Source organism: Corapipo altera, unplaced genomic scaffold (genome assembly GCF_003945725.1).
Source record: "Corapipo altera isolate COAL_440 unplaced genomic scaffold, ASM394572v1 0, whole genome shotgun sequence".
Lineage (NCBI taxonomy): Eukaryota > Metazoa > Chordata > Aves > Passeriformes > Pipridae > Corapipo > Corapipo altera.
Window position 1 is genome coordinate 23,642,789 of NW_020884872.1, and position 12,289 is coordinate 23,655,077.

Sequence of the window (12,289 nt, forward strand, 5' to 3'; positions counted from 1 at the left end):
TCCCCTTTTCAAATAAAATATATCTTCACTGATATTCTCAAAGCTCTTGCTCACATCAGCTCTTGCTCCCTTGTATTTCTATCATTTCCTGGTGCGTATTTTGGCCCTGTTGTCTTCCCCTTGCTTACTTTAGAAGAGTCAGTGTGTTTCAGAGTTCATACAGCAGAAGTCTAGAGATTTTTTAGGAGGAGGTTTTAGCTTCTTAACAGAGTTTACAAAGTTACATGTACATGTTGGGGTTTTTTTTCCCTGTAGAATAGAGGTACAAGATTTTTCCAATGTAAAACTGTATATCAGAGGGTAATAGAGAAGTACCATTTTGGTGAAGTACCATTTGGTTACCATTTTGGTGATAAAGCCTTTTTCCTTAGTCCATAGCTGAAAATTTAAGATGTCCCTGTTTGGAGAGTTTGAATTAAACTAATTTTTTTGTCTTTGCTATGTTTCCTTTGTTTTTTCTCCCTCATTCCGAAGCAAATATTTCTTTCTCATGCAAAGAAGTGTGTAACACAGGACAGCAGGCAGGAACTTCAGCATCTAAACCATTGTTCCTGGCTCTCCCACTAACTCAGGAAACAATCTCAAATTAGTGACTTTATCTGTTGAGAGGAAGCATATCTGTAAGGTGGAGAAAATTCTATTTTAGTTATATTCCTCACTTATTTTTTAAACTTTAGCTGAGAGGTGTCATTGGCGTGCTAGCAGTTCTTTTTATGAGAAGACCTGGAACAAGTAGATCTCTTCTACTTTTTAGTTTTGAAGTTGGGGATGAAGTTGCCTTTAGAATCTTATTACATCCTAGTAAGTGACATTTGAAATAAAAAAGATCTCTGAAGTTTAACATAGTGAGTAAAGAATTGCTTGCAGTGCAATATTTTTAATGGCACTTGGCTTGAGAGGGCCAAGCTGAGAAAATGTACACTTTTTTGATAAAACTGGAAAAAGAAGTAGGCCAGAACATGCTGACTTGATAGAAAGGGATTTTTATGGGGTAAGTGGACTGAAAAAGGCAATGGAAAAGTCAGAGGTGAAAAGGCTGTCATTGATAAGGAGGCTTAAATCTAAGAACTTTGCCAAATCCTGGAATGCAATAATTTTGCCAGCCTTTCTGTAGAAAGCGTAACAAAAGCCTCTAAATTCTGGGATGACTTTTAGGATGACAATTTCCATTTTAGTTTCAAAGATAAGAAGTAGAACAGTGAGAAATAAATTTGTTCTCCCCTCCCAATTCTGATGTATAGGATAATTCTAATGAGATAGGAAGTTGTTGACAATTTATGTCTATAATGGGTGAAAATGTGTTAAGAAAGAAAAGAAAAACAAAAGGTTAACTGCACTCACATGTGCAAGAAGAAATGAGAAGAGTTTTTTAAAATATTATTGTTTTGCCATCAAGATTTTTTTTATGAGTTCTACACTCTTGTATTTACTCACTTAAACATCTACCAAAGACATGAGACCCTTTTTCAGAGAGTTACAGAATTATGCTACTTATAGGCAGACTGTATGGGATACTAAACTGCACAAGTCCTGCTTCTGCAATACAATTCTAGATCATATTGTTTTGCCCAATGTTTTGTAAAAGATCTTTTATCTTTCCAATGGTATACAGCTGCTTTTGAAATCAAAACTCTCTTACCAGTCATGGCTCTGCAGATACCTGAGGATATTTAACCACTTTCCCATTTCTTTCTGAAACTCAAATGTTGTCTATGCCATAGTGTATGTATAAATGTTTCCCTTTGTTAGTAAATTGTGTAACAATGAAAATGAATGTGGACTGCCCATCTTGAGATGTTTTTTTCTCCACAGCTGTTGAAAAAGAAAGGAACATCCTCATTTCTTCAGAGACTGGAACGAGGGGGCCCAACCACTGTGGCAATACAGCTCAGGGTCAGTGAACATCTTATGGACAGAAATTCACAAAAAAATCCTGAGACATTTTAAAGGCAGGATTAGCCTTTAGTGTTATGGTGGAAGAAAGAAAAATCATGTTTTTGAAAGCCACTTGCATGACCAGTTCAACTCTTTTGAGAAAATGATTTTAAAAAGTTAGGAAGAACATACGTGTTGAGCCTGTGCTGCACAAGAATGGTTGATAATTGATTTGTTTGGGGTTTTTTTCCCTGCAGAAATCACTTGCAGATATTATTGGGAAGCTGCAGAATTGCACGCCTCATTCTGTTCATTGTATAAAGCCTAATAACTCCAAGTTGCCAGATACTTTTGACAATTTTTATGTGTCTGCTCAGCTGCAGTATATTGGTGTCCTAGACATGGTCAAAATCATACGACATGGATATCCAATACGTCTCTCTTTCACAGACTTCTTGTCAAGGTAAACTCTTTCATAAAACCTTTTTTCTTACCTTCTGTCATGTTCTGGTAGTGCTTGCAGTATTGTTTTGCTGATAAGTCTTTCAGACTTCAGAGAAAGTCATGTCTGCCAGCAAGGGATATAACCTTGTTATGTTTAAATTAAAAGAATCATGAAGTTTCTAGAAATATATTTATAAAGATCATCAGGAAAATGTATTAAAATTTAAAAGTAAGATGTCATAAAAGAGCTATATTTTTTATAATTTATACTTGTTATATGATTTACAAAATACAGAATACTGCATATTGTCTGCCGGTAATTAAAAAACATAAGGAGAAATAGTCTAATTTTTCCAGTTTCTAGGTGTAGGTGTCATGAGTTCATTATTTGTATTTTGTAAGGTAGGATTTGTTTATTCATGGTGATGAGTTACTAACACTCATAGCAAAACTCTATTTTTATTATTGTTGTTAGAAATCAGTGAAATACTGAATTGATATGAAAAGACAAAAAGATACATACCACTGCTTCTGTCTGAAGGCAAACTCTTTTTTCCCATCCTCAGTTCACTAGTGGGGTTTTAGCTCACTTACATTCTCAAATGTTTCAGGAAAGAAAGAGGACTGTCTTGTCCAAGAGATGCTTGTTTAGCAGGCTCATGCACTCTTGTGGGAGGGTTCGAGACATATTGAAACTTGAAAACCATGACACCGTTAAAAGCTTAACAAAAAACAATATTTATTACCAAGAAGTGGCCAACAAAACGAACAAAGCCAAAAGGGACGAAGGAGGAGAGAAATACGCCCCCAGCACGACCTCCCCAGTTACCCAGCTGTTGCCCATAAAGTTATCTTACTGACCTGGCATACCTGTAATTACCCATAGCAGAAACTGCATCCTTGGAGAGTCAGTAAGTTCACAAACTGGCAGGCGTCCCCGCCAAAAGGCAACGTTGTCCTTGAAGTAAAGCTAGCTCTCCTCCAAGAAAGCACTGTCTTCTTTTATACAATTAACTGAGTGGCCACAACCTCCCAGGTGTAGCCAGCACTACCCAGCCAGAGGCCCTCAGTCCCACCTCCTGGTTATCTAAGTGCATCTCTTCTGCACATCCGTGAGAACTTTGGAAATCCCCTAACGCATGCGCAGTATGCTTTGAGGGTCTTTCTTAATTGAGTCTGGGGGCGCTACTTCATCCTCCTCCTCCTCAAATTCTCTTTCAAGTGACCTCGGAGGACAATTAGCCAATCACAGAACACCAATTAAAACAGTTTATACAAGAAGCTCTCTTCAAGGACAACTTTCCCGTTTATCAGTGCTTGTTTTCCCATAACTTGGCAGAGAAAGAGTAAAACTTTCACAGGTGGCAGGGCCAAACACAGACCAAAAGTATCAGCATAATTAACCCCTGATACAACTCTACACAAGTTCTTTCTCTCAGCATGTTCTACTTCTTGACTGATATATCAAGCAGTCACAATCTGGGCTTTGTATAGGTTTACTTCTGAAAAAGAGTATGGGAATATCAGCTCCTTACACACAACTTTCAGTTGCCTTCTTGGAAAGAGTTGTGGATGTTAAATTACTGCTTGGGCAAAATATTTTTTTCTCTGCAAATACTCAAAAAGTGCAGGAATGTAGGAGCTTGTAATCCCACCTGTTTCAGAAGTAAGCCATTTCTGTCCTACCGCAATATTCATCCTCCAGTATGAATTGAGAAGTGCAGGCTGATTGAGGAGAAGATGCAGATAATGGGAGATTTGTAAAAGAATGCTGCTTTCATGTTCAGAATTGGTATGGGCAATCTCTATATAGCCTATATAGCCTATATAGCCTATACAGTCTATGTGGGCAATTCCTATATTATTGAATTGGACTTCAAGGGACTATTTCATGAGGACATAGCCACAATCTTTTCTACTGTTAGATCCTTACAGTGGTTCCTGGCAGAGATTTGGACTTTGCCACCCAGCTTTTTTCACTGCAATTTCCAGATACAGGTTGGGAATTAGCACGGTCTTGGGATCATTCCTGGTGGGCAGTATGGAGGTAGCTCCTCTCTTCTGGAGAGTAAAGGAGAATAACCATTTGTAACAAAGCTACTTTTATCCAGGTGGTTTCAGTGCCAGTGGATGGTACCATGTGTGTTCACTCTAACAGTATAGACATGAGTCTGGCATGTTTTCTTCTTTTTGGAGAAATTTTGTTTAAAAACATCACTAAAAGAATGTTTGAAGTTTAAAATATAATTTCAGTCTTTTTTGTCCACACCTTCAAGTACATTCCAAAGACAAATTTTACCTAAAAGTCTAGAAGATATCTGTTGCCTCACAATAAATATTTATTTACAGTAATGACAGTAAAACAAGAACAGCAAAAAAACCCCTGAAACCAACTATATGATGCCAGAAAAATTTATGCTATTATTTTAAAGTGTTCTAGTTTTGCTACTGTGCATCTCTGCTCCTTCTACTCCACAATAAATTATCTTTACAGGTTCTTACCATTTTTACATATTTGCACCAGGTCATAATAATTTTATTATTATACATAAAATTAATTAAACAATGATAGGGCTAGCATGGTGTCATAAAAATGAAATTCATTTTATAATATTCCCTGTGAATATATGTTGAACCTACTTACAAATTAGCAATAATCACCTTGCATACATCTTTCAACACTACAGATTTTTAAATCTGTGTGCAAATAGAAACACAGAGCTCTTAGCCCAGCTGTATGGAAAAAGACCATCAGCATTGTAAGGCTTTTTGTAGTAACCATTCCTGTCACATAGGCCCAAATTTACCTTGTTTTGTATGGCAGAACATGTGAATTCTTCACTTTAGCCACATTGACCAGCTAACTATCATATTCACATTCCCTGTATTTGGATAATTCTTTCCATTTCAAGCAGTCTAAGTGTGGCTATTTGTTCTGCTATTGGCTGAAAAGTACAACATTTTTAAGCAGAAAAGATATTGTTAGATTGTAGTTCAAAAGTACCATCACTTCCTAATGCTGGGGTTTTTTTCAGCCAATAGTCTACAGGTAAGAAAGAAATACTGAATTCAGAGATTATGAGTTACCTTTTCAAAAAGTTTTTTTAAAAAACTCTCACTTGTGCTGCATCTCTATATTGCCTGGGTGACTGGACAGGATATTTTTGGATACCAGATAATTAGTCTTGGTTATTTTTTTGTTAACTGGATTAGTTCTGTTGGCTGCTCAGCCAACTCTGGTCTTGTCTTACTATTCATTGATTGGAATGAGAAAGTATTTTGTCAGATTTCCATATAGGCTTTTAGACCTGAAGTTGATAGATGTTTTTCACCTTTCAAATTTTTATTTCCTTTGCTGGCAAACTGGTGTTTCTGGTATTCCAAAGAGAATTTGTGGCCCAGATCCCAACTTGAATTCCCAAAAGATAGTGAATTGCTATCCTCCCCTGCTCTATCTGCAATTTTTGTGCATTTACCTTTAGAGTCTTCCTTACCATAAAGGTAATGTGGTCAGAGTTAAAAATATCAATTAATTAAAAAATTAACCCCCTTTTTTTTGCTGGCTAATAAAAGAATGTTTAAATTAGGGACCTTTGTGGCAAAGGGATAGAATATTGGAAGACCTGGGTATTCTATCAGCAATCAGTCCCATTTCTTTCTTAATTGGATGAAATTGAATAAATTTCTACTGATATCTCATGAGGGATTATTATGACTTTTCTCTAACATATTTATGAGTTGCATTTGAACTCCTACCATGGCGAAAGAAAGGCAGTAGTTAAAGAAAGGTCATATTTTGCAAGAGCACATTTTCCTGGGCTACAAAGCTTAATCATTGTTTCTTTTGCCATCCTTTTGGATTTAGTGGTTCTGCTTCTGTATTATCAAAGTTGACAGCTGTGAAGTGAACCCCTCAGTCACCGAAATTCGTTGATCAGAAGAGAAATCTTATGGAAGTTCTCGTTCTTAAGTGGAAGCTGTGACACTCTCAATGAATATATCATAAAAATTGGAATTAATAAGGTCAGATGCTATTAAATCCTGTAAAAACAAATAACACCAATATCATTAAGAAATTATATATGTGATTTCAACCTATTTGCCAAGTCCAGATGGAGTGTTTCTGCTGAATTCGCCTGCAGTATTGGCCTGATTTCTAAAGCTCTGTGAGTAGAGATACAGAGATCAGTTCTTATGTCATCTTAAAAGTAGAGAGCTATGAATAACATGCATCTTAGACTCCTGGGAAAGTTTACCCCTATATTTGCTTAATATCTTCAGAATTGTTCTCAGTGGACTAGATTTTTAAATTCTAGCTTTGTTTTTAAGTCAAGGCAGCAGCACAAACAATTTTTTAAAGTCTTTAAAATTTCCATTTTGCAGCCCAAATTGTACATACAGGGAAAGTATCCTCAAATATCCTTTTTCCTGGAATAAAGAAAACAGTGAGATAACTGTGGAATTAGGAACTGCCTGCAGATGGCTGTTTCTTTCCATTATTTAGTTTTGATATCTTATTTAAAATGAGCATAACTCCACACAAGATATACAAAAGCAGTTTTGTATGAACTTAGTAATTTATTATGTTTTTGGTACTTGGTCCATGGCAAAAAAGTTAAGTAAGAGTCTGTGCTCTGTTACCACTGCAGAACAACAGGACTGAGAAACTCTGTACAAGCTTAATATCTAGAACCTAATCTTTTTACATCAATTAATAAAATGAATCCTGGCTGACTTTTCTGTAATTCATCTCTCATTGAGCTTAAGGAAGACATGTAGGAACCATTCGGAATATAAATTTTAAAAAATAATTATAGTGATATATAGTGATAAGGACCCATTTAGAGTAATGAGGTGAGCTCATTGAAGTACAAGAATACAGCTGTTCAGACACATTCAGGTAAAAATGAGGCAATAAGATGCTCTGTTTCACTCACTCTGAAAAGTTTTATTTTGTTAGCATCCTCCTCTACAAACACTCTTTAACATTAGTGTTCTGTAAATTGAATTAGAAATTAAAATTAATTTTTCTTCTCTTTTCTTTAATGTCATTCACCAAGTTGCTGCACTATACCCAGTTCCTTTCTGTGTCTGTATTTCAATTTCCTTGGTTAAGGAAGAATTTATGAACTTAGAGACTGAGGTTGACATGTCTCATGTTTCTTGTGTGAGGAAACTGCTTAGCAATAGAGACTGCAAGGTCCAGTTGCACAGGTCCTTAGATGTGTTATCTGTGTTAGCCTTCCCTGACAGGTAGGAAACATTCAGAGCTGTTGAAGCTCAGGATAACCTCTGTGGATTATGTGAACTGATAAGCAAATGGAGCCTTTCACTTAGCTGATGAGAATTGCAGGATTTCTATGACAAAAATCATGTTGTTCAGAAAGCCTAAATAGTCTTCTACTGTGCTATTCCTTGCATTTATTTCTGTCAACTCACCCTTGTGGTTTCCACCATGGAGATCCCATCCTGCCTTCTGTTGTTGCTCAAGGAACAGCAGAGAAATTTTGGTAGTATGAAGGAGAATATGAAGGATGTATGTAGAGACATTTCTTACAGTATCGTTGCAAGAGATAAGTTACTAGAATGTTATGATTTACTATTTCTAATAATCTTTTAAAATGGCTTTACCTATGCATTTGCAGTCATGAAACTTAGATTATACGTAGCTACTTGTGCTGTTAAGACAGTGTCAGGTGCTGGCTTGGAGGGACAATGTAAGACTTTCGTCTCCTCCTTCTTGTCATCCTCCTCCTCTTCTTCTTTCCCTTCTTCCTCTTCTTCTCCCTTCTTTTATTAGCTAACCTTACTCTCCTATATGAATCAGATGTCTTAAAATATGTAACATTTAAGCTTTACTAATAATAAAGAAATAGAGTTAACATTCTGATGAATTTTTATTTTAAAGTAACTTCAAAAGATGGCAAAACATCCATTTTAATAGGAAGTAGTAGGAAAGAAGATATGGAACACAGTGATAATGGATACTTATGGTAATCATACCAGGGAGGGTGAAACAAGTATCTTCAAAGACTGTTCTAATTACAGGTTTTCCTCTGATTTCGGTATGAAGTTCTTAGATTTATTTATTCTTTGAAGTTACACTGAACTGCAGATCCTGAAATCTCCACTTCTAGTCAGGGTAGCATTCATTGATACTGAAATGTTCTAATAGTGGTCTTTATGTAAAAAATGGCTTCAGAGCACTAAATTGTACTAACTCAGACACTTGACTTAGAGATCATCCTGAAGACATATCTTTTTTCTCAGGAAAGTTTATTTTCATGCTGATATCGTTGCTTTGTCAAATAATGTCTGACCTTTTCCAAATACTATAAAGCCATTATTAATAGCTATTGTAATCTTTTGATCAAATTTACACTATTACCTGATAAAGTATTGCACAGATATGTTGTTTATGTTTGTGAATCTTGCGTGGGACTCACCACTGCATATCTAAACTCCCTTTGTCCAGAAACATTCTGGTGTTCACTTCTTTTTCTTTTCTTTCTCCCTTTTTTCCTCTTGAAAGCAAGGAAGATATTTTATAATATATAATTTGTGAATTAAAAGTCAGCAAAAAATTTCAGAGTCTCGTGAGCAAGTTAGGCAGGGCATTGGTGAGAATGATGTCCTGAGTAGATTGCAAAGTGATAGGTCGTCATCACACTGGCCCTTTTAGCTTTATTTTCTGCTATGCAATATCAGTAGTCTTCTTATAGACTACTACATTGATATGTGTCATTTTACCTACAGTCCTTGCCAGGACAACAAGAAGTAATCTGACAGGTATTAAAAAAGCAGTATTTCATTAAAGTAGATGTAATGATATCAATTTATATCAAATGGCAGTCTTGTCTGTTTGTTGTGTCAGCCTAGCACTAGAAGTGATATTTCTGATTGAGGGTAATCATTTTTCCTTTGTCTTTCTTTCAGAATGCAAGAAAAATTGAGTAACTGCAGTATTTTAAAGTCGTCAGTTTTGGGGACACTTTAAAGCCAAATTCATAAACATGGTAGTGACTAATTTCCTGTGAAGAATGGAGGTCATCCGCAAAGTTTAAAACCATGATTTTTGAAATGGCTATATCTTTGGCACTTTTGGTGATTATTGTAGAATCACAGAATGGTTTGTGATGGATAGGATCTTTAAGATCACCTCGTTCCAAACCCCCTGCCATGGACAGGGACACATTCCACTACCAGGTTGCTCAGGGCCCCATCCAACTCTTGAACATTACAGGGATGGAGCATCCACAACCTGTTCCTCATCCTCACAGTAAAGAATTTCTTCCTAATATTTCATCTAAACTTGCCTTCTTTCAGTTTAAACCCATTCCTCCTGGTCCTACAAGTAGATGCCCTTGCCAAAGTGCCTCCCTGGCTTTCCCATAGGCCACATTTAGGTACTGGGAGGCCACAATAAGGTCACTCTAGAACCTTTTCCTCTCCAGGTGAACAACCCCAGCTCTCTCAGCCTGTCTTCATAGGAGAGGTGCTCCAGACCTCTGACCATCTTCATGGACCTCTTCAGGACTTGCTCCAACAGGTCAATGTCCTTCTTATGTTGGGGACCTGGGAGATGGATGCAGGACTCCAGGTGGGGTCTCACCAGAGTAGAGGGAGAGAATTGCCTCCCTTGACCTGCTTGTTACACTTCTTTTGATGCAGCTCAGGATACAATTGGCTTTCTGGGATGCAAGTGCACATTGCCAGGTCATGTCCAGCCTGTCATGCTCAAGCACCCCCAATAAATCACTGAGATAAAGAAGTATCATTTGGTTAATGCCAACTGCCAGCTCACTCCCACATGGGGGAGATAATTAGAAAAGGAAAAGGTAGAAAACTCATAGGATGAAATAAAAGCAATTGAAAAGGGAAAGAAAAACCTGTATGTATAAGAAATAAAAAATAAAAATTTCAATCTCTACTTCCCAGGCAGGTGTTCAGCCATCTCCAGGAAAGCTGTTTCATCACATGTGATGGTCACTTGGGAAGGCAAACGCCATCACTCTGAACATCCCCTCTTCCTTCTACCCTGAGCTTTCTGGGGTTTTTTTGCCTTTTTCCAACCTTTCTGATAGAGGAACACAGTTTAGGATTGTTTTCAGCAGTCTCAGAATTACTCTAAACTACTTATCCCTCAGAAAGCTTGCTCATAGGGGTTGACTATACTGTAAGAGATGACCAGAACCAGAATACTCTGACATTATCCCTGACAAGCCTAGAATTGGTTTAAATCACCCTGGGGGATTGCTGAGATGTAACTAGGTATCTGGGACTATCTTAAAGGTTATAGACCATTTCAAATCTATTTGTACAATGTGATAGTGTAGTGATAGGTACTGGGTTATTCATACTATGGAAAACCGAAATAACTCCTTACACGCAGTCTGCCTGTAGATAGACTATTCTGTTTTACCCCCTTTGGAGTTGTTCCTTTCTATCTGTTTGGCTTGTTTGCTACATTTTACCCCTTAGGTCCTTTTTAATATTTGAAACACAGGAAATGTGCTAGATAATTTCATATGCCTACGGTGGCTTGTCTAATTAGCCAGGACTTAATTGATAGGGTACAGAGAAAAGTGATCACTTTTAGGATATGATTCAACTTGTTTTAGATTTATCTGTTTTTGCAGGTATTTCACAGACTTGGTATAGCTCCTGTCTATGTTAAGGGAAGGAATCAATGCTTTGTAACAGGCTCAGACAAAACCAGAGAACAACATTTGGTAGTTAAAATAGGCAGCTTTTGAAGAAATACCATGGTATCATCAGTTCTCTAGCCTGCAGAATTAGTGTTGTACATGCAAAATATCAGTCCTTACGTTACATGTCACAGAGTTTGGACTGCAAGAATGATAAATCTGCTGATGTTTCAGGGGCTTACTGACAGTGCACGAATGACTGACTATAAGAGAAAATAAAGTTTCTTTTGTGACTAAAGTTTTCAGTGGTAGGTCAAACATCTAGCTTTATGTAGAAGGCATCTAGCTATATTTTGAAAGCAAAAATCAGGATTGTTTGCTGGGCTTCCTCAGAGTTTTATAATGCAGCCCTCATTTTCTAAAGCAATTACAAATGGGTGTAAACTGGTGAAGTCAGTTGAATTATTCATGTCTGCCATGTACATAGAGTTTTACAAGATTGACAAGAAAAGGGGTCCCTTGAGCAGGGGGATAAAATAGCCCTATACAGGGAAATAAAGATGACATGGTCGGTTAAGTCTGGCAGTTCCTAACTTTCAAATGTTTGGTTTGCAATCTGAATAATCTGTTACATTTGGTATAGAATACATAAAACTTAGTTAGTGAAGCTTCTTACAGAGAGTTTATTGTTTTGTGCAATAGGGAATGTCCTGACTTTTAGGTTGTTTCTATGGGAATCTCAAGGTATTGTTCTCCCTCCAACACTAGGTGCATACAGCTATATTTTCTTAGGCAATCATAAATCTTTTGGGCACACATAAGCATAATTCTGGCTGAACTGTTTCAGCAGTTCTAGTGGTTTACTTTATTTAACTGAAGGAAGAATCTGTGAAATTTTAAAATGTTTATTTCATTTTCAGAGTTAAGCACCACCCTTGGTACCTCTGGTTTCCACTAGTACTTGACATTTCTTATCCCTCAGGGTAAACTAAATGTTTATTAAATCACTAAGTAACCCCGTTTTTCTGTGATATCCATATAATATCTATGTATGTTTTACATCTGTGAATTTAAAAGCTTTTGCTGTTTCTAAATATGGAGAAATGTTTCTGCAAGGTGCTAAAATACCACAGCACTGGATTTCATCTAAAAGTATTAAATAGTTATAAAAATAGATAGAATTATATTTGTGCACAGATAAGCATATTGAAAGTTCTTGGCCCATATCTCACAAGCTGACAGAGTCCCATGTGCCTATAATAAACAGCTAATATCATTAAATTATTTTAGAACCTTGATATTTCAACAAAAATAATTATTAA

At 36.7% G+C, this 12,289-nt stretch overlaps 1 protein-coding gene across 4 annotated transcripts in view; it reads left to right on the top strand.

Annotated features, from left to right (window-relative positions):
- MYO16 (myosin XVI) overlaps positions 1 to 12,289 on the top strand; it is a 360,224-nt gene that overhangs the window by 268,013 nt on the left and 79,922 nt on the right. For all 4 annotated transcript variants that reach the window (XM_027639720.1, XM_027639708.1, XM_027639698.1 and 1 more), the window contains exons 26-27: positions 1,813 to 1,893; positions 2,133 to 2,338. In XM_027639720.1, the coding sequence (XP_027495521.1) occupies positions 1,813 to 1,893; positions 2,133 to 2,338 (287 nt within the window). The remainder of the gene's footprint in view (positions 1 to 1,812; positions 1,894 to 2,132; positions 2,339 to 12,289) is intronic.